The sequence below is a fragment of the Embiotoca jacksoni genome, unplaced genomic scaffold, assembly GCF_022577435.1.
Source record: "Embiotoca jacksoni isolate LCO1_2020_lvr unplaced genomic scaffold, fEmbJac1.0.p SCAF_11, whole genome shotgun sequence".
NCBI lineage: Eukaryota > Metazoa > Chordata > Actinopteri > Embiotocidae > Embiotoca > Embiotoca jacksoni.
In genome coordinates this window covers 3,980,719-4,006,732 of record NW_027185241.1, presented here as the reverse complement: position 1 = coordinate 4,006,732, position 26,014 = coordinate 3,980,719, and the positions used below count along the sequence as shown (strand labels likewise).

The 26,014-nt window shown below is 39.8% G+C and overlaps 5 protein-coding genes across 5 annotated transcripts; 3 read left to right on the top strand and 2 right to left on the bottom strand.

The window, feature by feature from the left end:
• Positions 1-110: 110 nt before the first annotated feature.
• On the bottom strand, positions 111-2,267 carry cnfn (cornifelin). The gene is made up of 4 exons (XM_069142375.1): positions 2,135-2,267; positions 1,697-1,822; positions 1,467-1,603; positions 111-806 (listed from the first exon to the last, which is right to left on the bottom strand). The coding sequence occupies exons 2-4, from the start codon at positions 1,818-1,820 to the stop codon at positions 717-719; spliced, it is 351 nt and encodes a 116-aa protein (XP_068998476.1). The 5' UTR covers positions 1,821-1,822; positions 2,135-2,267; the 3' UTR covers positions 111-716.
• A 3,096-nt stretch (positions 2,268-5,363) lies between these two features.
• On the top strand, positions 5,364-7,504 carry cxcr3.2 (chemokine (C-X-C motif) receptor 3, tandem duplicate 2). Its single transcript, XM_069142374.1, has 2 exons — positions 5,364-5,488; positions 5,690-7,504. Exons 1-2 carry the CDS (start codon positions 5,372-5,374, stop codon positions 6,788-6,790), a joined length of 1,218 nt encoding a protein of 405 aa, XP_068998475.1. The 5' UTR covers positions 5,364-5,371; the 3' UTR covers positions 6,791-7,504.
• Positions 7,505-8,577: 1,073 nt separating this feature from the next.
• LOC138194013 (C-X-C chemokine receptor type 3-like) lies at positions 8,578-11,616 on the top strand. Its single transcript, XM_069142372.1, has 3 exons — positions 8,578-9,105; positions 9,663-10,013; positions 10,328-11,616. Exons 2-3 carry the CDS (start codon positions 9,666-9,668, stop codon positions 11,015-11,017), a joined length of 1,038 nt encoding a protein of 345 aa, XP_068998473.1. The 5' UTR covers positions 8,578-9,105; positions 9,663-9,665; the 3' UTR covers positions 11,018-11,616.
• Positions 11,617-13,689: 2,073 nt separating this feature from the next.
• On the bottom strand, positions 13,690-17,178 carry cxcr3.1 (chemokine (C-X-C motif) receptor 3, tandem duplicate 1). Its single transcript, XM_069142371.1, has 3 exons — positions 16,741-17,178; positions 14,962-15,351; positions 13,690-14,853 (listed from the first exon to the last, which is right to left on the bottom strand). Exons 1-3 carry the CDS (start codon positions 16,759-16,761, stop codon positions 14,131-14,133), a joined length of 1,134 nt encoding a protein of 377 aa, XP_068998472.1. The 5' UTR covers positions 16,762-17,178; the 3' UTR covers positions 13,690-14,130.
• Positions 17,179-22,329: 5,151 nt separating this feature from the next.
• On the top strand, positions 22,330-25,876 carry trim35-28 (tripartite motif containing 35-28). Its single transcript, XM_069142367.1, has 6 exons — positions 22,330-22,980; positions 23,519-23,614; positions 23,920-24,150; positions 24,252-24,274; positions 24,465-24,583; positions 24,825-25,876. Exons 1-6 carry the CDS (start codon positions 22,558-22,560, stop codon positions 25,364-25,366), a joined length of 1,434 nt encoding a protein of 477 aa, XP_068998468.1. The 5' UTR covers positions 22,330-22,557; the 3' UTR covers positions 25,367-25,876.
• The last annotated feature ends 138 nt before the right edge of the window (positions 25,877-26,014 follow it).

Here is a 26,014-nt window from a genome sequence, read left to right as displayed (position 1 = left end):
ATTGTTCTCCTTTCAGATTCTGGTGAAGCTAGTGACTTTTTAGAAGAAAGAAAAAGTTAACCTAAAAACATGACAATTCGAAGTGGTTTTATTGAAATACTATTGTTTAATATACATTAGGCGATTACACATATTTAAGATACTTTATTGATATTTATTATTTTTTATTTTTATTGGATATTAGATGCATACATGAAATATATTATTGAATAACAGTATATTGTGTTAAAAAAAAAAAAGGCTGTGTTAAGAGATTCTTACATTGCAAAATAAATAACGTATGAATTCACCACTAAATAAAAGGTCATTGTTGCTGTAAATCTCAGCATTTCCTTCTTCATTCTTTACTGGTTTGTTGCATCAAGGCAATTTCAGCACAGTGAGTCGCTGTTTTACTTATGATTAAAGACCTCAATTATTTAGCCTGGCTACAGGTCTCTGAATCGCTCACATTGCAGATATTTAATAATACATACCGTATAATATATATATATAGTAGGTAATATACAATGATAGTATAGAATAATACAGAAAAAAATGACAGTTTACTGTGATTATCAGACTTTTATTCATTGTTTAGCAAAAACATATCTATTTGTGGCCATTGCTGATGAATTTAAAAATGTAACTACAGTAGTAGTTTAAAGACTACAACAAGCAAATTTTCTCACATCATCTTGCTTTGTAATTTGAAAATTATTTAACGTCCCTTCTTCTTATCCTCTCATCTTCTGCTCCCTTGCCATCTGACACAGTCCACACAGGGGCAGGCAGGCCATGACGACCCAGTCATCACACACCGAGCCCTGGGGAAGAAGCAAAATCACAGTAAACTGGTGACAGACATCAGCATTTTACTCACACAAAAAAGATATGTCTCTGAAAATAGCTACAAAATTGCACCCGATTTTCAGTGCAAAATCAGCCGTCTTATTGGTTTTGTGGTCTAGGTTAGGTTAGGTTAGGTAGTTACTTTATTAATCCCCGAGGGGAAATTTTTTTCGCTACAGAAGCAATAAGATAATAATAGAATAATAGAAAAGCAATAAAATAGCAGTACAATAGCAGTAAAAAATATTAAATATAAAATATAAAATGCACAGTATATACAGTACAGTATATATCTATATATATTATATACAAACAACCAAGAAACACAGACAACAGTGTTATTGTTATGTGATGGATTTTGCCAGAGGTGAGTTATTGTACAGTCTTACTGCGGTCGGCAGGAATGATCTCCTGTATCTGTCCTTGTGACAGCGGAGCTGGAGGAATCTTTTGGAGAAAGTGCTCCGCTGTCCCTGCAGCAGGTGGTGGAGAGGGTGGTCAGGATTATCCAATATGGATAATAGTTTGTTCAGCGTCCTCCTCTCCACCACCTTTTCCAGGCTGTCCAGTTTGTAGCCGATGATGGAGCCGGCCTTCTTAACTAATAAGTGTTTAGACAACTTTAGCACACTTACTTCAATGTGGTATCTGCTGCGCATGCTTGTCCTTAAAGCAATCATGGCTCCAGGAAGGAAGGGAAGGCAGCAGCTGTCCCCGTTGTCCTGAGCCACCTTACACCCCAGGATACAGGGAACAAATGTTGCACAAAGACCTGGAGGTGAGAGACCAAATGTCATGTTGGAATTCATTTCACGCTGTTCAGCAAAACTTCAGCTTTCTTCCACAAACCCGGGTAGACACGTACAGATGCTGAAGTCGTCACAGCAGGCACACACGTTTGAATTCCAATCTGATAATCCAGAGGACACAGTGTAATGTGAGACAGAGATCGGAGGCTGCGAGTTGATCACATTTGACTGGAACGCCATGGCTACAAGTAAAAGGAAAGGAAGAGTCGCAATATTAAGAAAAAAAAGTTACAGTATTAGTAAATATGTACGATTTGCAACAAATTTGTTCTTGTTCTTCCAACAAATATCCTCCTCCTCTTCCAATCCTGTGTCTTCAAAGCTTCTTCAGGTCTCCATTCCAACACAGAACAAGTTAATCTTATCCAACTACCAGCGTACCACAAACCAAATAGAGAGGCATTTAAATAGTGCAACGAGTAATTATTTGGATAGAAAACTGAAATACTCCCAAAGTGCTGGATAACCTTGGACAACATTCCTTCATATTTTACCTTCTTGGGTTAGTCTGTGGCTCCTGAAACTACGGTCTGACGTTGAAGACGGTTTTAATCCACATGCAGGAGAGCAAGGGCATGACCACAGCTATTATATCGAGTGCGACAACAATCGTAGGCTGAAACCTGGTTTCTATGCTGACATGACAATGACCATTTGGGCAGGTGCAGACATCTTGTAAAGGACAAAAGTCAAATGTTTAGTTTTGGGGCGTATCTCTCCTTTTAAAAGGGTGCACCTAACAATTTATCAGCACAGAGTTGTTGAAAAATAAACTGAGCATGTAGTGCATATTTGTATTTCAGCCACTAATCAACCACATTTTACCTTTAGAGCAGGTGGGGTGTGTGTGTACACACTGAGAGCTGTGCCCTCAGTGTGTACACACCACACCTGCTCTATGCATCACAAAATATCTTGGCTTGAGCTGTGACGCTTAAGCAAAGACCCGCGCTGACTTGGAAAAGGTTTGGTACTTATGTCTGCACACGCAGGTCTTGAAATTACAAGCAAAACACGTGCATGCTAGAGTTATATAATGTAAGAAACACAATATGCCTGTCTATTACATGAATATCTCCACGTTATCAGTGAAACCAGCAAAAGTCTTCATGGTGTTTATATATAACACATAAAGACAAAACCACTAATATTAAAGAGCTGTGAAAATGTAATTTAACTCAATATAACATTAGGGTGAGTTTTACAGTTATACAACACAATTAATACCAATATCAGAAATATAGCATGTACATAATACAAAGTAAATAAACGGACTTACATTACAAAAACTGACATTAAATGTTAACATATTATATTTCCATAGTGATCCTGCCTCGACTTAGACCGCAGTATCAATGTATCACTGTTTTCCCAATGATACCCTTAAAACTATGTCTCTTATTATGCATATGCAACTCACGAATACACTCAAACACCTGTAAATATTCTGGTACCTGGTCCTTTAAACATTACAGTATAGACTTGCTCCTGATACTTAATAATTAACCAAAATGTTCCTAACTTAACAAATTTTTCATGAATGTAATTTTTAACTGATTACATCTTTTAGAAGTACTTCTGTTAAGGGTGTATATGAGATAATGTATAATATTTGTTAATGTATAGTCTATATAAAACACTAAACATAAGCATATGGACATTAAACTATTTCCTTATTTGGTGTAATAAAATGTGTTATTCACATTTCTGTATTTTGTCCCTTTTTAATTTGCAAACCTAGTTTGTAAACAAAGGAATGGTCGCTACTTCAGTATTTTTCTCCATGTTGGTTGGAATAACGTGTGAAGAACAACAGAAAGTTTATTGTTATAAATTATTTTATTGTGTTTACACAGCAGTGTCTCACTCAAAATCAATGAGGAAGTTTAGATAGTGTGAGCGAAACATAAACCATATTAGCAATATTGAACCACGATTTGCATGGGTTCTTTTGTACAGTGCACACCCATTGTAGACACTGTAGCAATTTGTACAACAGCATCTACTCTGTTGGTTCTGACCATACACCCACCAATGAGTCTTGGGTGCCCATGACCCTGTCACTGGTGACGGTTGTCATTCTTTGGACCACTTTGAGTAGGAACCAACCATTGCATACCGTAAACACCTCACAAGACCGGCCTTTTTGGAGATTATAAGTGTTATTAACTTCACTTGTCAGTGGCAATAAGTGGCAGATCGGTGTACAGACAGAATTTAGAAATATAATTTGTGTTGCACAGGTCTCTTTTAAACAACCCTGCCAGAAAAAAGCAAAACCAAATTAATGTTACACAACAACATAATTTACCAGAAGACCCCTGGATGAGACAGTCGTGACCGCAAGAATTTTCACTTCCTGACAAATTCAATGCATCAGTTGTTTTTGAAAAGAAGTCTACTAATACTGAAAGGGGATTTGGCTTCTTCTGTCCATTGTCTCTCTCTCTCTGACCTACTTTATGATTCATCTGTGTACAAAATGTCTCTGCGGTCTGCAGTCAACCCCTGGTTAAACATACTTTATTAAACAACATCATCATTTTAACTTACTTTAAAATTGAAACCCCTCTCAAATTTTTGAAGTGGCACTTTAATGTGGACAGACAACCAGTTTCAGTTGATGTCGTTGACTCTATTGCACTGAAGCATTTGTGTTTATCCCACATCCTCTGGAAGGTGTGAAATCTTTAAGACAAGATTATTTTGATAAATTTATAACACAAGAGAAATTGAAATACATTGAATTTTAAGAGCATTCTTTCAAATTCTATTTCTTTATGCGTTTGTCTAAAGTATTTGTAAACACTATACGAGCACTCGGTTAATGTTCATGTTTGTCCTGAAACGTATGTTACATATAAACGTAACTTCGTATCCTGTTGTGCCTTTTTTAAGCGTACCAAATTACATAGCGCCCAGAAAGCTCTGCACCAGCCCCTCAGTTTACATCCTGTCTTCTTTACAAGGTCTTTAAGGGTAAGTAAATCTTCTCTTATTAATGGACAATGTTTTTTTTTTGTTTTTATTGATGAAGTTCTGCTTTTCATCAAAAATCACTCATATCACAGTTAGAAAGTATTTTGAAATTCATTTCTGTTTTAAGCAGATTTAAATTTGTACATGTTCAGCTTTGTAAACCTCACAAGAATAACAACAAAAAATACTACTGAAACGTCTTCACCAAATTACCACAGTGTAAGATGAGTGTAATGCTTAATGTGTGAAAGAATGCTGAATATGAAGAACAACATAGTGGAGGCTGAAATTTCTGTCAACCAAGCACTTTCACTTCTCCTCTAATATTTGAGGGTTGTTTTGTAAAAACAATTTCTTGATTCTTGAGGGTTAGTACCACAAATTTTCCCTTTTGATATTATGACTTGTAAGCATGTTAATATAAGATACATCTTCATCATATGTGGATACACATTCTTGAAAACAGATTTTTTTTTTTTTTTTTTTTTTTTTTTTTTTTTCCCATGTAGACTACACTAATCATGCACCATCTGTCTGGGAGAAATTTATAGCTGGTGGCAGACATGATTTAAAAATATATGTCACGATTTCCCTGAGACAGTCATCAATTCCCACTATAGCTCTGTGTGCATCTGTCCAAAATGTGCAAAGATTCAGTTCCTGAAATGCCCACTTCTTCTTTCTCATCTTCCGTCATCTGGACAAATGCAGCAAAGCTACACTGTGAAAAGGGAGGTTTAGCTAATATTTTTATGAGCAGAGCGTGCTCTCTTTACTCTCTGAAGGTTCCTTTAGAAGCAAGGTGTTCTGCTGCCTCAATGTTTACCACAAATATGGATCAAGTCACACCAACCCTAGAGGATTACTGGGTGAGTGCATATTTTCATATTCCTTTGACAAGTAAAGTAAATTCCTGCACCAGATATTATTATTTATTACTTCATGTCATAAGAAGATTTTGAGCTAAATTAAGAGAAAATGAAGATGAGTGGAAACCCGTCAGTGAAGTAAGCTTTTCTTAGAAATCCCATATTCTTCACAAAAATGACAGAAGTCTGTTTCTCCCTCAGGACTATTTTTATGAAGACAATTACACCTCGTCCTCCGAAACGAGGGGGGTTATTGCACCCCCATGCTCTCAGCAGGACATCTACAGTTTTGCACAGAAGTACTCCCCTGTCATATACAGCCTGGTGTTCGCCGTGGCTGTTGTAGGCAACGTGCTGGTGCTGTGTGTGATCAGACGCTACAGAAACTCTCAGAGTGGTGGTGCCTGTGCCTTCTCTCTGACAGACACCTTCCTCCTTCACCTGGCCATTTCCGACCTCCTGCTGGCCTTCACCCTGCCCCTGTTTGCAGTGCAGTGGGCTCACTATTGGGTGTTCGGCTCGATTGCTTGCAAGATCTCTGGTGCCCTCTTCTCCCTGAACCGCTACAGTGGCATCCTCTTCCTGGCCTGCATCAGCTTTGACCGATACCTGGCCATCGTCCACGCTGTCGGCTCAGGCTGGAAACGCAAAACCTGCCATGCCCAGTTTGCCTGTGTCATCATCTGGGTGGTCTGCCTGTGCCTGAGCGGAGTGGACATTGCCTTCAAAGGCGTGATGAAGATAGACACTGTGGGCCACCAGACGCCGCCCCTTTGCCAAATGATGTATACTCTCAATGCCAAACAGTGGCAGGTGGGACTGCAGTTGGTCAGTATAGTTCTGGGATTTGGTGTCCCTCTACTGATCATGCTCTACTGCTACATCCAGATTTTCAGGTCTCTGTGCAATGCCAGTCGCCGCCAAAGGCGCAAGTCTCTCCGCCTCATCATCTCCTTAGTGTCTGTGTTCGTGGTCTGCTGGGCGCCGTACAACTGCTTCCAGCTGGCAGATAGTCTGCATAGGCTGGATGTGGTGACTGGAGGGTGTCAGTTTGGCTATGTGGTGGACATTGGTACTCTGATTACTGAAAGTTTGGGTCTGTCGCACTGCGCCCTGAACCCTCTGCTGTACGGCTTTGTGGGGGTGAAGTTCAGGAGGGAGCTGGTCAGAATGTGCAAGGGGCTGCTGGGACAGCGAGGCTGGCTAGGGATGGAGGGGTGGAGGGAGAGAAGGCGTAGAAGACCAACAGGCTCATTCAGCTCTGCAGAAAGTGAAAACACTTCTTACTCCGTCATGGTGTGATACCAGTATAGAGACACGATGAACAAGGGAGGTGAGGAGATACGTGTGTGGTTTTGTGTGTGAGAGGAGGCTTTGGAGTGAAAGATAGTAGAAAGTGAACTGCAGTGAATAATGGAAATAAGACTTTAAAAATGTTCTCTTAGAATTACGGTTTTTGCCAGTTATGTACATATCTTGCAGTGGTGCTTTGCCATCCAGGTGTTGGTAGCGCAGCTTACATTGTTTTTGTGTAATTTTTTTGCATAATCACTTATTTAGGGTGGAGCATAGAGTAAAACATTGCCACACCTCACAGGCTATTGTTTTCACAAACATTTCATGAGGGCGTTTTGATTTTTGGGTTCAAATGTCAAATCTTGTGAAACATAAAGATTTCTTCATCCTCTTAAAAAGCTTGTTCAGCAGTTAAGAGGTAGACTGTGGCTTTAGTTCTCAGTACATCTATATACTTTATATTTTTCTCATCAGATTTCACTCTCAGGTAAAACAAGCTTCAGCTTGGTTGTGTAGATTAAAAAGCTGCATGTGATGAAATTATTTTTTTTTATGGATCTTTATTCGTGATGTGTATAAAACTATGAGCTTCAAAACTGTACTCTGTGCTGCAAAAGAGGAAATTACTCATTTTGTGAGTAACATTCATACGCAGCCTCCTTTGATGTACAAAGAAACAAATATTTTGGAATAAAAACAAAGCATCATGTCTATTATGCATCAACATGTCACATTCTTTCTCTACAGGTTCATCCTGAGTAACTTTCATTCAGCACAATATGCAGCTGTTAAGTGCATTAACAGACGTCATGGTTAATGCAAAAAGCAAAAAAAACAAAAAAGTTTGGTGCTAAAACCAGAAAAGTAAAGCTTATAATATTTCCTTAGCAGCTATATTTCTTAGAGTCCACAAGACAAATTAGGTTGGAAATACCTGTCTAACCTTGCATTTTATAATCCTAATCTCAAAAGTATAATTAAAATAAAGATACAACAATCTAAATCCTGCACTGAAAACCCTGCTCAAGTAAAAGTAAAGAAATAATCAGGAAAATGTACCTCTTTCCAGTAAAATTACCCAGCGAATGACTTTAACGTAATACATATGCAGCATTACTGTTGTAGCTGGTCAACATGGAGCTAGTTTTATACAGTAAAAATCCAATTTATCCCTCTGAATATAAAATAGGCTTCCAGGTACATGAAAACAGTTGAATAAATGTACAGTTGAACCATGATATATTTTAATATCCTAACTTCTTAAAGTAGTCCTCTTTTTTATTGAAGTAATTTTCCAGTTTATTTAGTCAATAACTGAGTAAAACAATGATTCCTTTAAAAAAAAAAAAAAAAAAAAAAAAATCCTCAGACACTCGGACATTTGGGATTTTATTTAGCTGATGTATCCGGACGACTTGCAGTTTTACAGCTGGTCTCAGGTTTGAAAACACAAGCACAGTGGCTCCATCCAGTGGCGAGGGGCTCTTTGTGCGGCGCATTGTCTGCTTTGTGTCCAGCACTACGTGGTACCCGTCTCAAAACAAGCAGACAAATGTGTCAACACGGAAGTACGGTAATCTGACCTTCAAAATAAAACACGTTTTCCTCAATAATGGCTGAGTTCATCGGGACAGTGCAATGTGAGCATATCCATATGCTTTTCGCTAAACCGAAGAGCCTTGTCTATCTTTCAGTGTCTCTTTATTTTATTTTTATTTCTAAACGGTGTAGTGAACTTGATTGAACATTTTATTTTGAAAAAGAAACACGGCATTTCGTGTGATTTGGCAGAACTCAACGTATTTCCTCAACGTGTGAACGGGGTGACACTTGATGGACCAAAACAACCCAGTGGGGCAGCATTAAAGTGCTCGTAAGTCCGTTCAGGACGTGCGAAAGGCTTTAAGATCCCTTCCGTCTCGATGTGCGTCTGTAAAACTTCCAGGCTTGATGATTTTCTCATCGCCCCTTTCTTAGTTTCCCCTTCAACCCGGTGGTTTCGTTTTTGTGGATTTACCCTTCGCTCATTTAAACGAGCGATTCTTCTCTAATGAGCCTCAAACTCGGATACATTTTGAGCGCAAACGCGGAGAAACGCTGTTTGTGCGTTGTAGGGTTGGACTTGACGGGCACTCGACCGCTGCAGGAGCTCGTCTGTCCTCCCTCCAAAAACACCCGGGAGATCCCGTTCAAAGAGCCAGCTGGCCCCGGTGTGAAGCGATATGAGCAGGTTGTGTTTGTCCTGTGTATGGTATCACCGGTCCACAGCACACTGACAGGTTGTTGCCCTCAGACTCTGCGGCTGAAGCTCTTTATGGGAAGTACGTGATTTTCAAACCTCTCTGTCTACGAATATATAACCTTTTGACTTAAAATATCTCAACTTTAGAGGATATTTCAGTTGTAGCGTTAACGCAGGAATGCTGTGTGCCTTATCTTTTACGCCTACAGTATGGTCTCATGACACTCTTGCATGTTTACTTTTGGCAAGATTAAAAAGTGACAGCTTATGCACATGAATATGTTTCATAGATCTGAATTGTGTGTGTGTGTGTGTGTGTGTGTGTGTGCGCGCGCGCGCGTGTGCGTGCGTGCGTGCATGACCAACGTAAACTGTACTTTCCGCTTAAACCCACTCCACAATTGCCTCATCCAGTGACATCGCATCATGTGAGTTACTGTGTGTCCGAGCGTGTTTATAAAGCCTCAACTGGGTTTCCCAAGGGGAGATTTTAAAAAAAAAATGTACTTCACTGTCACTCATTGATGGTGCACAGAGAGAGAGGAGTTGACTCATTATTTTTTAACTTCCAGCTTCATAGACTCTGCAGCATTTTTTACTTCTCTGTGGGTTTAACTCTATCTTTTGTATCAACAGCAGATGAAAATGGACGTGGATCTCGATGGAATGCTTGGTCAGAACACCAGCTATGACTATGACTACAACTATGAGTATAAGGAGGATTCAGAGCCAAGGGGCTGTAAGCCGGTGTGGATCCCGGTTCTGTTCTCAGTAGTGCTGGTTGTAGGTCTGCTGGGGAATATTCTCCTCCTGGCAGTTCTGGCTCAGAAGAGGCGATCATGGAGCAAATCAGACACCTTTATTCTCCACATGTGTGTCGCAGACATCCTGCTGCTGGTGACGCTGCCATTCTGGGCTGCACAGAGCACTCAACATTGTGAATTGTGCTTTGGGATTCTCTACAAGCTCTGTAGAGCTGTTTTTAGTGTAAGTACTGAGTACTGTGTGGAATGAGCCGAGAGTGAAAGCGAAAGGGAGATCTGTTCGGTGCAGCTGTGAGAAAGTTGTTCTTGGATGGATTGTGTTTGGCTGCAGGCCATTATTTTCTGCTTAATCAAGACTCTTGGCAGAACAGGGTCATTGAACTTAATACTGCTATTGAACAAATGTACTGGCTTACTGACATCGTCCAGGGATTTCAGAATTTCTGAGTAGAGGCGGGAGAAGTGATTTTACAGGATGAAGATGGTTTGAGGTTTTTGTCTAACACTCAATAACAGTTTTCCTTCTTTTTTTTTCAGATCAACTTCTACTGTGGCATCTTTCTGCTGGTTTGCATCAGTCTAGATCACTGCCAGTCCACCATTCATGCTATCCAGTTGTTCTACAGGAAGCCCTGGTTAGTTCATATTAGCTGCCTGTCAGTCTGGCTCGTCTCCCTGCTCCTTACCATCCCTGACTGGATTTCCCCGCTGCCTGAGGAAGGTCCAGCTGAAGAGAAAACACTGTGTGTTCCCAGCTACTCTCAGTCTGTGAATAATGGGGAGCTGAGGTTCCGTCTTGTCCAGCACACGATGGGCTTTGTGCTACCTGCGGCCACCCTGATCATCTGCTGCTCCTGCTTCCTCTATCAGCTCCAGTGCAGCTTTAAAAGCCTCCAGAAGCAGAGAGCTCTCATGGTCATCCTGCCTCTGGTGGTCATGTTCTTTCTGTGCTGGATGCCGTACAACATCACTCTCATTGTGGACTCCTTTAGGAAAAGCTCTAAGGAACATAATGATGTATCTAGAGCTCCTGATGGTTCCTTGGACACAGCTCTCATGGTCACCTCTGCTCTTGGCTGCATTCATGCGTGCCTCAGACCTCTGCTGTATCTCAGCCTGCGTGGAAACTTCAGGAAACGGTTGCTGGCCATGTTGAAATGTGTTACATTTGAATCTAAAAGCTCTGTGTGGGAGCTGGGTGTAGGCGAGGAAGCCCCGCCTGACTAGAGTCATGAGAGGGAAGAGCTGACACAGATGACAAGCAATCAGGTGCAGCCAGCTCAGTGCTGACAAAGGGACCAAAATTACCCAGTAGTGATCTGAGTAATGTTACACCCTTAAGGGTAATTTAGTGTGAACTCATGTCATAGTTTCAAGGGACGGGGATCTATTTTTTGTGTAATGGTGAGAACTCAATTGGCTATTTATAAAAAATAAAAAAAATAAAAAAAAGAGAGAGTCATATGCTGCATTACTGTGAAGGTTTGAAAACTATATCATGGTGACATGTACTCTTGTACTTTAATTTTGTAATCATTGTTGCTTAACTGAAGCTTGTTACCCGAAATCATGACCTATAGATGTCTGTATTTTATATTGTGTAATATTATTTTAAACGAAAGACAACAGGTTTTTTTGCAATATTTTATGATGAAAAAAAGTTGTCAGTGATCACTTTTTACACTGCTTTCCGATTGTCATAAAGATAGTGCCATAATCTTTGTAACCGGAAGGGATGTCAGCTATTATCCTCGCCAGTGTTATTGTAGTCTTCATGAAACAGTCCAACATAGTCCATAACCTACAATAAACTGTTTCGCTTTCCATTTTACGCCCTGTCTTCTATTTATCTTAAAGCAGTAATGACTGTGAACTCCACATTTGCGCAGTGAGTGTGCATGTCTGAGTAGGATCACAGTGCAGTGAGGGAATTTCCCCTTTGGTGAATCCCATAGCCTTTCTTTCTTTTTGACTTCATTGTTGCAACACGGGTGTTTGGAGAATAGGACACAGGCCGATACAAACAAGTGGTGATGTCATCAGTCAGGTGACAGAGTACAAGACAGGAGGAGGAGGAAGAACAAAACAGCTCTGTGCTTCATAGCTCTCTGTTTGCTCTCATCTGGCTGTTTGTTTGGTGGAGAGAACTGTGGAGTGCTTAGTGTGTATAAAACCAGTTCACTAGGAAAAGGGGTAGGTGGCAAATGAAGGGAAGTTGGAGAAGACAAAATCTTATTATGATGATCATTGTGTGCTGAACAACAAAATCTATGGTTTTTACTCCCAACAATTCTGGCTTGCATGCAAAGCCTAATTTCTGGGCTCATCGCAGGATAGTAATGTTACTTTAAAATATACATAGCAAGTGTATTTTGGAAACTTGGTGTACAGTGAGTTCACAGAAAATAAACAGTTTCCTCCTTTCAGCCCACCTTTTTTCCTTCCTCTTTACGCTGTAACTTAAGTCTATTGACAGGTAAAGAATGGTTTAATCCGAGAAATACCAGTTGACTGTAACAGCAGAGACTCATCACGTTTATGAGATTACTGGTTATAATGAGTGTCACTTCAATTTGAAGCTTTGTTTCCTGCTTCAGGAAATAGCGCAGAGATAGAGACAAGCAGCTTTATCAGACTTTTCTGTCACGAGGAGCAAACTGAGCAGAGCTTGATGTGTTTGAATGAATGTTCGTATCTCTTTTGTCTGCTCTGTTCTTGACAGTTCAGGACTGAAATGTTTCCCCTGTAAACATTATGTTTGTTGCTGGGATGATCCCTCACACTGCCACCACCATCACCACCACCACCACCCTGCTGTAGTCAAATGTTGCCTTGCATGTAAATTATGTTGTGGTTTTTTTTTCCAGATATGATATGTATATTAGTTAATTTAGACAAGTACGTCAGAGGTCACATTGTGTCTTTCAGTTCTTTTTTCATCTCTTAACTAATCACTTTTTTTCTTAAACCACACGGTGGAGGATGTGCGTCTGTTTCTTTGTCTCTGTTTCAATTTCCTGTCAAAAAGTCAACTATTTCCACAGAAACCGCCACGTGTGGTTTTCTATTCTTATTTTTGCAGTTATTCTTCACCTAATCTTGATTATATAATCTTAGAAAGTTTAATACACATGCAGTTTATTTATTACAATGTCTCAGTTTCTCAATACGACCAGAGAGAAGACAGGGGATAAAAAAAGGGATGTTGCTCTTAAAGTAGAACGTGTGATCTTCTATCTGCCACTACAGTGAAGTACACACAGTTAGACTGAGGTAATTAAAAGTTGGGGGTTGCTTTGGGTCCAATAAGCAAAGATCTATTTCAATAGGAACGTTATCGTCACTGTATACAGTTTAATAGCCTTTAACTAAATAAGATTTCCTTGGAGACCGTTGTGACGAACCAGCAACTAAATGAGAAAAGTACATTTAATTTACTCATTTAACTGTTCAATTTGACTTTTTAGGCAGTATTCCCAAGCTTAGTACGCATGGACTTCTGATGGGCTGACTATTGAGACATGTATGTTACAAATTGTTAAAAAATAAATTGTGGGACATTTAGTGTGAAAAATCAGAATTGGCCTTCAAAGTCCTGATGTTACTTATGTGTGTAATAACATCATCTATGTTGCTCTTTCCAGGAAAATTTCCCCAAAATATTACAACTGTCCTGAATGGGCTCCACATCCCCTGGAAACCCTTGTGATACATTCAAGAGTAGCCTGTTGGTCTACACAGGAACAAGCTGGTCTGCAGGCTTCACACAGAAACTGAAATCTGGAGACCAACAGCTGCCCTCGCTCAACTTTAACTTTTTTCAACTTCAACTTCAACTTATTTAATGTCAAACCACCATATGACATACAGGTGGATCAAGAATCGTTCCACACAGTCAATAACACTTAAAATAACACTTTATTCTTCATTTGCATATTTTGCATGAAACATTTCATATAAAAAAACATAATGCAATAACCAATATAACTGGTATAAACTAGGTCACTCTACAGTAATAATATTTTCTACAGTAGCCTACTACATGATTTCTTGATGTATTTATTTCACAATGCAGCCTGGCAATCAGAAAACAGAAATAGAGCAAGTCGAGAAAAACCTAGTAGCGACAAGTGCATGTATGAGTTCTAGACAGACAAATTATTTTTATGCCATGTTTATATTCAGCTAGTAATACACTGTGAACAATGAAAAAAGGAGAGAAAACATAGTCTCTTACAGGTTAACAGGAAATACACTGACACACATTCTATGCTCAGATGTCTCTGTCTTAATGTCACTTTTTGTGAGCTCTTTTAATTTGTAAATTTTTTGTGTCTTTCTCAGACAGCAATGGAGTTGGAGGTGTCGGCAGACTCAGACCAAATGGAGCTTTTCCTTCTGGACTGGAATTTGGCGCTTGTCTTCAGCTTGCAGCCCAGAGACCTCAGGATATCCAGGAGCTGACGCCTGAACTTGACACCCACAAAAGCATACAGGATGGGATTGATGCTGCAGTGGAGGTAACCAATCGACGAGGTCACCGTCTCAGCTTTTTGCAGTGACATTCTGACCCCACAGGTCAGATTTTTGGAATAAAGTGTGTCCACGATGAGTGTGATGTTGTATGGCGTCCAGCAGAGAAAGAAAACCAACACCACAGCAACGATGACCCTGAAGGCTTTCTGCTTTTGAAAGCCCTGGTTGCCACACCGCAGCCGCAGCAGGATGCAGGAGTAGCAGAAGATCAAGACAGCTGAAGGAACCATGAAGCCTACTATGTGGTAAAGCAGACGTGATGCCAGCCGCCAGTCACTTACTGCTTGAAGGGAAGACCTCATATAGTTGGCAGCACACTCTGTTGTGTTTCGTCTGGGATCCTGCACAGCTTCTAGAAAGATCCAGTCAGGGATGGAGAGGAGCAGGGAGAAGGACCACACTGCCAAGCAGCTGACCTGAACCACCCAGGGCTTCCTGCGGGAGTACATCTGGGTGGCATGGACGATGGACAGGTAGCGGTCCAGACTGATGCAGGCCAGGAGAAAGATTCCACAGTAGAAGTTGATCTGAGGGTACAGAAAAATCAGCAAACTTTTTTTTTGCAACCTCTACTATGTTAATCTTTCTATAATGCAGATGTTTTCAGTGCTTCCTCACTGATGCACGATTCTTACTGTGAAAACAGCTCCAGTGATCTTGCAGAGGGGAGTACCAAATGTCCATCCATCAACTTGAGTAGCCTGTACAGCCCAGAAGGGCAGCGTCAGCAGCAACAGGACGTCTGCCACACCCAGGTGGAGGATGAAGGTGTCTGTCACACTCCAGGTCTTCTTGCTCTGAATCAAAACGCCCAGCAGCACTCCGTTCCCCAGGATACCCACAACAAACGCCACTGAGTACAGAACTGGTATGAACAATGCTTTAAACTTCATACCCTCATTCAGATCGCAAACATCATCCCCAGTCAAAGAAGAGTTATCAAAAGAAGAATAATTTTCAAAAAAATCATAACCCTCAAGCCACCATTGGCCATCGTTAACCTGGTCAGGTTCCATCGTGTGCATCTGTGAAACAGAGGAAAGGTGCACATAAATTAGACCAGTGTAATCTGTGCCAACCACAAGGTGGTGCTATCTATCTATCTATCTACCTACCTATCTATCTATCTATCTATCTATCTATCTATCTATCTATCTACCTACCTATCTATCTATCTATCTATCTATCTATCTATCTATCTATCTATCTATCTATCTATCTATCTATCTATCTATCTATCTATCTATCTATCTATCTATCTATCTCTCTCTCTCTCTCTCTCTCTATCTATCTATCTATCGGTCTTTGTATACATTTTTTTGGAGCAAATTTAAAGGAAAAGAAAAAGTGCTTTCTTTTGGTTTAGGAAAATATTTACTTATTTAAGCCTTATGAAAACACTCTCATTTTGAATAAGTTGTTTCTATGAAAATGGTAAACAATAAAAGAAAGCCTTTACATTAAATCTAATCTGCTGGTGACAAAAATGTGCATTAGATTTCCAGTGCCTTCTGGACAGAGAAGTTGGCAACACCTTTAAATAGTTTGAAAGTGAAGAAAGAGTATTTATCTTTTTCTGTAGTATTTTGTATGTAAGAGAAGGTAAGAGAAACACCACCGTCCACACCTGACTATCTCAACGCTGATGTAACAATCTGCTCTTTGAAGTTTGTGGTGCTATGTCTGATCACCTGCACGACTTCGCATCAACTTATCTCAGTTCCTAATTTAGAGAATGTTTTCAGTTGCATACTGTTCAGATACGTACAGATTTGTGCTTGCAGATGGGGAAGATAAATGAATGTCCATGTCCAAGAGGACGCATGTGTAAGTTCACAGTTTGCATCAAGTTAAGAGCCACAAGGCACTATAAATGTAATTACAACTTTAAGTAGCATCTAATGTTGTATTGTATTTATAATCATTAATTATCCTTGGTCTGGTTGAATGGTTGAAAAACCTACTCTTGCACAGAGCTTACTCTAGCTCCATTCTTTTCTCTTTGTCTCATTCCTCACACATTGATGAAACTTTTTACTGAATGGCATTCCATCAAGCTACAAACCACATCACAGTTTAACACGCTGTGGTCTCTACTGCGAATAGTGTGAAACTAAACACCAAAAGAAATACGATTAATCAAAGACATCAATATACAGTACTTGCCAGCATGTTGCATAAAAATACAATTTATGCTTATGTGGTAACTTCTTAATAAGGTAAAGAACACATACACAAACCAAGTGCACAGTGGAGAGCCAGCAGTTTAAATGCTTAGTGTGATGTAACGTAATGTGAACAAAAATTCTGTCCAAAAAAATAAATAATGATACATGCATGTGAAATTAAATATTTTTGGTAAAAGATATTGTATAAATAATCAAAAAATAATATAAGGTAAAATAAGAACTTACCTGACTGTAATCCTCTGACATTGCAGGTCACAAGGCTACACAGGGGGAAATGAGCTCTAGGATTCAACGTTGCCAGTAACAACATCACCCACCACATAGGAAGCAAAGCTAAGAGACACTCACACAAAAAAAACACCTCACCTACCACACATTAAAACGGTGTGAACATTTTCCGACGTTCATAATGGGGAGCAAAATAACCAAAGCACCAGGGTTTGATGTTTTGAAGGGGATTTATGGAAACTGTCATCATGCAAAAAACAAATCTATGTTTCCATTTTAGTTTTTTGTTTCCTCTCTTTAAAATAAAAAAGCTTGAAAAGCAAGTTTTATAATAAAAAGGGTTTAAAAAAAAAAAATGCTGTATAGCTTGAAAACTATAGCCAAAACTGTCATCCATTAAATTGCTTCACAAATCTTAAGAACTGGGGGTATCTCCGATGCCTTGAGCCATTAAAACATTTGTGCAGGTCACTGAGCACCAACTGAAGTTTTTCTTTCAGGTGTTTACTTGAGGTGTTTTGGACTGTTTTCACACTTCCTGTATGAACCACATCAGAGATAAACTATCAGCGTGCCCTTTGACCAGAGTCATTCATATCTGCAATGAATGGTTGCTATTTTCTAGTTTAAATTTCATTTATGTGTGTATTCATACCCTGCTGGCATGGTGTATAGCATCAAATAGAAATGGTGAAGCCATTAATTCAATTCCTCAACTGCACATTTAGATTAAATTAGATCATTTTATAAAATTAAGACCCATCAGATAATACACGGACTAACACATGTTCAAAACGGAAATCAGGTTAGTTTATATGAGCCTGCTTAGCCACAGAATTAAAAGCATTTGTTAAGCGATTAATAAATAAAAGGAGTGAAGGACCTAAAACTGTCTAACACAATACAAAATACACATGACACTAAAACGTTAGTTATTATAGACCCCGGTGAGAATTACGGGGATACCCTCAGCTGCCTGCACGGGTCTTGCTGACTATCTCCCTTTCCGGACTAGTTCGAGTACCTGCCCCGACTCCGGGATGATTCCATGTTGGGAGAGATGATTATTGGCTTCCAGCCATCCTGGACTATTTCTGTGTTTATGCACCTTCGGTTTTATTTTCCCCCTGCTGTTCTGGAAAACAAAAACTTCCTGTGGTCAAGTTAACTGTTGTGTGTTTGCGTTTGGGTCCGTTTATCAACACCACCACATAACATCCATCCATCTTCTTATTCTGCTTATTCGGGATCGGGTGGCAGCAGGCCAAGCAAGTTGGCCCAGATCAACCTCTCCCCTGCAACATATTCCAGCTCATCCTGGAGGATCCCAAGTCGTTCCCAGGCCAGATGGGAGATATAATCCCCGGCCCAACCCGGCCCGCCGCCCGGTCTGCATTGCACCCGACCCTGATGCTTGTCCACGGGGTGGCTGCTTCATGGTGTTTTTTCGGGCTGAGCCCGACCGAGCCCCATGGGCGAAGGTCCAGCCATCAGACGCTCGCCAGCGAGGTCTGGTTCTGGGAGGGTGCCCCAGTTTCCCTGATCCGAGCGAGGTGGCTACATTCCGTGTGCTGCTGTTCATTGGGGGACTTTTGAACCGCTCTTATTGTGGGTTCTCATACCACATAACATGAGCAGTGAAATGAATGCATGCTGTTTGCGAAGACAATAACTGCGTGTTCTTGTGCTATTAGAACAGATTCGCACACAAACACGGCAGCAACTCAACACACAAAGTTATTATTCTACACAGTCTAATTAAAATGAATGGGAAAAATAGGACTGAAAATACGAATGAACTTTTGGTTAATCGGCTCTTAAATCGATAGCTCTATCAAAACCCCTTGATACTATTTATATGTCTCATATCAGTGTCAAATCTGTCCATAGATCATCTTCATAACGTGCCATGTCAGTGCAGTTATCTTCTTCAAAACCTCAAGATTTTTATCACACCTTTTCTTTTTTTTCTCTCTTTCGATATAGCTCATACTATGTACGCAGCCACACCGCCATATAAACGCAACACCTGCGACAGTAGAGTTTGAATTTGTTGCCTATTTCCCCTTTGCCCATATCCGGCTCTCAGATCGTGTTCCTGTTTTTTTCTCACCTTTTATGTTCTGCAACTTAATGCAATTCTTGTGTTCAGAGAGGAACGTAACAGTGCTAGCACCTGCATGAATGCCAAACTAGAGACTTTTTCAACCTACAACCAGGCAAACACAATCGCTGGAAATGTATTGAATTGTTACTTGTACCGACCATTTTACAAAAATGCAAACAAAACTCTTTTTCTGTGGATTGCAACAAAATTATTTCAGTTTCATCAGAATTTTAAATCTCATGTGGCATTACAGTTTTCAAATGTTTGGAGAAGAAGGATTAATTATTTGATGGCATATAGGAGAAATAGAAATGTTGCTTGCCTACATGTGGTTTCAGACACAGTTACTGAAGAGTTTTGTTTCATTTGAATATCCATAAAAATACCTTCTGCATATGAAGGTTAGTTGAACTAATGAACCTGACTGAGTACTTGAGAGGAAAATGGTTTGAATTTTTCTTGCCTGTATGTCACTGACCAACCCCAAAAACCACATCACAAAAGTATAATACCCTTTTTTTCATGAGTCACTTTCAGTGATTTATACATTTATACACAGTAAAGTGTTAGGTTACAGGTGTGCCCATAAATATAAATTTTGTTTAAATCTGTAGCCAGGAAAACATGTCAGTTGAGGAACTGAAAGAACAGAAATGTCAAAAAAAACAAAAAAAAAACCACTTGTTAGTTTTAATTCCTAAAATCTGTCCCAGAGTGTTTTTAATCTGTTACTAAGTTTTCATAACAATATGTCATTTTATGCAGCTAATTGTAATTAAACAGTTAAACTCACTGTTGCATCAGCTTCCTGCAAATATAGTAAGTAAATAAGATCAAGGTCATGTAAAATTAATACATTATTTTGGATGTTTCTGAAATATTATTATTATAGAATTAAAAGAAAAATAATCAAAGTACCTTGAGAAGATTTTGTTTGCAAAAGTTTGAATATCTGTAGAAGTGGTTTAATGCACAGATATTTATTTTGAATCTCACATTCCTTTTGCAGCTGTTTTAAATGAAAGTGGGTGATATCACTGACATCAAACCCAAAGAGATTATGTAGTGAAATGTTTTGGTCGTAACACATGAAGTCTGGTTGTTTCAAGCTTCATGGTTAACAGAAGGAAAGAGGATGGGGCCCATTTCTCAAATCTCTGACCAAATCAATTTGACAGTGTGGCTTTTACAATGCTGATAATCACAGCAATGTACCTTTCTTTAAAACTAGAGATAGTGTTTTAATATCTCTAAAACGTTTATCGCCTCAGTCGAAACAACAGCTGATTTTTGCAACTTAAAAAAAAGAGTTGAAACCACAGCACCCTATGTATTTCCTGTGACATTTGATACCTGTGACCGTCAGAAATTACACTTTAGCAGTGCAGCTTGTAGTTCACAGAAATAGTGTTGAACAATATTACTGATGTGACAACAGAGATGTAAAGCTTCTTTCAATTTTGTGTTGACAGTGAGCAAAATTCACCACTTGTGACAGTAGCACTTTACACTTTACATTTATTCAAAAGTAAAATAGTAGCCAGGTTTAATAAAATATATAGTGATGTTACTACATTCTGGAGCTTTATCATTAAAGTGGAGATGAAAGTCCTACTCCATACTTGATAGACAACTTTCATGTCATGCTCTCATTGAAGTTTCCAGGGAAAACTATTAATATTCAAAGAGCCTCCTCATGTTCTGTTTAAAGGATGGAAAGTCATCACGAGTCTATGAACCTAAATCGCATGGAAAATGCTGGGGTGTTAAAAAAAAAAAAAAAGATCTGCGTTTGGGTGAAAAATATTTTCCTTCTGTCATTGCTGTCAAGTATTTTAGGGCATGAGCTTTAGTACATTAAACTAAAAAACACTGTGCCAGCTACAGACTCCATTATGCCCATTAATAGTGCTATGTGTCTTTCCCCTTGTCTGTTTCTGTATTGCCTTGCAGGTCCTTGGTAGACAGAGTTCTTCAACATCATCAATGAACAGTCCTCATAACATTAAGTATGATTTTGGTATTGTTTAAATATTAATTTGTTCACTTTTCAGTTTAAAACTGCCGATCTTCAGTTTATTGTCATGGCTTTCAAGCTGGAACACAACAGACCTTATACGTATACACAGGTGTATTCCTTTCATAACCTATTCAGACATTTGAATTTGCCACTCCGGTCACATTTTAGAGTTATATTACAATATAGTCAAGGCAAACAGGGTGCACCTGACCAATAAATAAATAGCTTTTTTTTTTTTTTTTTTTTTTTAAATCTACAACAAACTTAAGTATGCAAAAAGTGAAGGGGTCTGAGGACTTTCTGAACCCATTGTATGTGGTCCAAGGCAGCAGACATGCGTTGAATCATGGCTATTGTGAGGTTCACCGCTGTAGTTCATGTTTTAAATGGTTGCAAAGATTCTTTAGTGGACACACACAAAGATGCACGTCTACCTGGTATGGTGTTTTAGCAATTTTCTCTAGCAGGGTAAGAGACACACTCACAAGATGGCACTGTGGCTCCACCTGATGGATATACTCGCAACAGTATAGTCTCCAGAATGATGTTATGGTATTTGGTTGTCTGTCGCTTTCTCGTGAACATGGGAATGCCTTCCCGAACTCAGGAATGCCTTCAGGAACTTCTTCAAATTTGGTACAATCGTTCACTTGGTCCCAAATGTGAACTGATTAAGACTTTGGGGGTCAAAGGTCAAGGTCACCATGGCCTCACATCCATCCCATTCTCGTGAAGGCGATACACAGGCCCCATAACTCAAGAATTCATAACCAATTATGATGACATTTTACACAAATTTCCAAAAGGGTAAAATTATTAAGTTATGGCATTTTACATCTCAAAGGTCAAAGTTCAGCTTGTCTGTGACATCATAAAAAACACTTTTTGTGACCATATTTCACATTTGGTTGGATACTGAAATGGTGATACTTATCTCTTATCTCCCACCCTAAAACTGCGATGATTGTATAAATCGTATGTGCTGTTGGATTGAAGATGTCCGTGAACATCCACGTTTTAGAATTTAAAGCTTCTTAGCAGCAACATCCATTTTTTTAAGGATTGTCCAGCATCATGGCTACAACTTTGTGTTTAATAAGAATTAACTTTATAAGTTAAACATTTAAAAACATACAAGAATTCCTTCAAAAGCTTCACTAACTAGCTATATTATAAGTCTGAACAGACAAGGATGTGAACTGCAACCTGGTTGGCAGAAGCATACATGCATAATTAGTTAAAAGCGGAAATACAATTTGAAAACATGGCAAATGCAGACAAAACTAAATTCCACAACCATTAAGACTATAAAAACTGAAAAAAATATTTCAAAAAATTCTATACATAAGATAAAAAGTATGAAGTGTATGGGATTATCAAAAAAAATAATTTATATAAATGTGTGTAATGATCTCCCGATCCCTTAGAGGGCAGTGTCGTAAAAACCTGTTCCGGTTACTGTCTGTTCCAGGAACTCGGAAAGGGAGTTGGGAGGGAAGAGAACTTGATCCACTCGGAGACCGTTCGTGTTTTGTATTTTCCACCTATCTGCTAAGATATTTTTTCATTAGTTGTGAGTCGTTACAAACGCGCGAGGCCGTGATATATCACAAAGAGCCAGGCGGGTGCGTGTTGGATTTGCGGGATTGTTGAAAACGAAAGTAAACTAAAGGGGGCCCGTGAAGCCATGGCTGACGGGATGGAGGAGGACGTGTCCGAGGGTGCTGTATCGCTCCGGCAGGAACTCACCTGCCCGCTGTGTCGGGGCATCTTCCGGGACCCCGTATTGCTGCCATGCACCCATAGTTTCTGTCGGGAGTGCCTGCAGGAAAGTTTAAAGTTCGGCAAGACATGCGGCCTCTGCAGGAAAGAGTTCCGGCAGGAGCAGGCCATCGCCAACCGCGCGCTCAGCAGCGCCTGCGAGACTTTCCTAAAAGAGATGAACAGGTGGCCGAGCCAGAGTCGCCCCACTGAGGAAGTCTGCAACATCCACCTGAAGCCGCTGGAGCTCTTCTGTGAGAAGGATGAGGAGCCTGTGTGTGTGGACTGCGTCACTCTCCACAGTACGCACAGGCTGTGTTCTCTGAGGGACGGCGCACCTATTTGTAAGGTAAAGTGGTCTTACCAGTTTTAAACCGAGTGTTAACCCCCAAAACATGTATTTCCTAAAGAAAAAAAACCGCTCAGTTTTGCAAAAGAAAAGAGAAGAACAACTATTTGAACGTTCGCATAACGCAATGCATCTGTGTACCAACAACTATAGCCTCCGAAACGTGGATGTAGGATTTGTGTCTGTTCGACTCAATTAGTTTAAACTATGTGTTTACAAGTTTGGCAAATGCAATGCTTTAGTGCATCCAACTATTTCTTCAGATTTGAATTAACTTAAATATCACATTTTGGGCCTTTCCAAAAACATGGGTCATCGCAGGTCAACTAATTTTCACTTTTGCTGCAGTATACTGTAGATTTACACGAGGTCGGGTATAATGTCACATTTACAGGTGTACAGTTGCAATTTTGGATCTTCAGTAAATGGTGATGACTGAGGGATGACAGGAACACCTATGAATGAAGGTATACGTGTTCTTGATTTTGGCACAACACTGATTACTAAAATATCTTCTGTTGTTTTTGGGCTTTCACAGAAAGAGCTTGGCTTCAAAGTCCAGATTTTTGAAAAGAAAGTGGAATCATACAAGAAAATGACTCGTAAACTCACAAATGCAGTGGAGTACATCAAGGTAAAGTTACTGACGTGTCCCATCATGTTATAGTTATTCATGTTTTTTTGGTTTTTTTTCCATGTACTGGAGAACATGCAGATGGCTGGATACTAGGAATTACTTCTCTTACACAAAGAGAGTGACTAAGAGTTTTTCTTTTTATAGTAAATGCATGGCACATAAACAACAAGATACTCCATACAGGGCAAAACGTGTGTACAAAACATATAACACACCAGAGACTACACATACTGCATCTCATCTTTTCTTTTATAAATGTATGTGAACTGTATATGTAAACTATTTTCTCTGACCTGACACAGTATCAGGCTGGGCAAGCAGAGAACCAGATCAAGGCAGAGTTTGAGAGGCTCCACCAGGTGCTTCGCACAGAGGAAACTCTGCGGCTAACAGAACTGGCGACTGAGGAGGATGAAAAGACTGCTGCCATGCAGGACCTGATTGCCAACACGAACAAGGACATTGTCGCTCTGAACGAGCTCATTGAGACTCTCAAGAAAGCGATGGGCAACGAAGATCTCCCCCTCCTGCGTGTAAGAAAGGGCAGCCCGGCGCCACCTTGTTTAGTCTCTGATGTTTAAGTGTTTTATGACTTGTTTTGACCTAATCTCAATCATTCTCTTTCATTTTTTAGAATTTCCAGAATTTAAAAAGAAAGTAAGTCATTGCAAAACTGAATATTCACTGTGAAGTAAACTGGAAGTAAAATTCTGCCTATATTTAGCAAATATTTGCATGATTGTTGGATATTTAAATTGAATATAATGAAACTCTGCATTATGAAGGTTTCTGCCGTATTTTGTTGATTTATTTTTGTTAACGTCAACTGTTCCCATCTCTGCTGTAGAGCCCAGTGGCCTCGTGAAGATCCTCGCCTTCTTAACGACTCTCTTTTGAACATGGGCAAGCATGTTGGTGCTTTGAGTTTCAAAATATGGAAGAATGTGCAGGCCCATGTTAAATATCGTGAGTAAATTACATGGCGGGGGATTAGAAAGGCTTGTTGTCCTAAGGACCAAAATTGTATGTGCATACTTCAAACATCATTCCAGTAAAAACTGAAATAGATGATTGGCACAACAAAACAACATTCTGCAGAGTTAGCCTAAAAACATTGTACATGTCATCAAAGACTGCCAGTTTATTGAACACAATTTTAAAGAATCAGTATGACACTGCAGTGTTTTGTGTCTTTCTGTGTGTGCAGAGCCAGTGGTGCTGGACCCGAACACAGCCTCTCCATGGCTGCTTTTGAATGCTGACCTGACCAGTATGAAAGAAAGCCCAGAGCGGCAGACCAACCCTGAAAACCCAGAGCGCTTTGATCCCTGTGTCTTTGTCCTGGGTGCTGAAGGTTACACCTCTGGGAAACACAGATGGGATGTCATTGTTGGTGACATCCCCAAGTGGACTCTGGGAGTATGCAAAGAATCAGTGGCCCGTAAAAAGAAGTTTACAGTCTCGGACCACCGTGGTGTGTGGTCATTAGGTCTGAGCAAGGGGGTGTATACCGTCCTAACATCTGAGCGCACAACGCTGCAGGTGCTGCAACGTCCTGAAAGGATTCGCATCAAGCTAAATATTGATAAGGGGGAGGTGTCATTCTGGGACGGGGGTACAGGAACAGGAACCCACCTGGTCACTCTTACTCACAAGTTTGAAGAGAAGATATTTCCAATTTTTGGTCCTGGGCTCTATAGTACACCTATGGTTCTGGCTCCGGGAAAAATGGCTGTACACACATCATAAAAGACCAAGATGCTGAAGAAGAATGGTTGCTGACCCAAAGCTGTGCGATTGAAAATACAAAATAGAAAGAAATATGCAGCCAGTGGAAAAAAATGCAAGGTAAAATTTGGTCTTCTTATGTTATGTGAATACTGACATCATACAGGGAAGTGCAGAAACTGAGATGTAATTAAAGTCTGACTTTGATACTTAGGGCCAGGAGAGTATAAAATAATTGATTAAATAGTCTCTTGATTTGTGATTTTGCTTCAGGAAACTTAACATTTAGCTCTTAATGCCTGAGAGGTCAATAATAACACAAAAACCTTCCCAGTGAATGTTATTCAAAGCGCTTGGTTCTATACTTTGGGGGATGTTGTATTTGTTATCTTTGAATATATGTGGAGGTATTTCTATCAGAAATCAAAAGAATGAAATGTTTTTGTTTAAAAAAAAAAATGATTTGAATTCACAGCTTTTCAACTTTACCATGATTTTGTTCATTCTGTCACAATAAAGTGGTCTAATGTACTCTTGAGTCAGTGCTGGTTTGTTGGTTAGGATAATGGCATTTCCATGGTGTTCATCACTCACTACACAGACTGGCCAAGAAGTGGTCATGATCAGCGGGATACAGCTAAGGCAATACTTTATAGTATGACATACTAC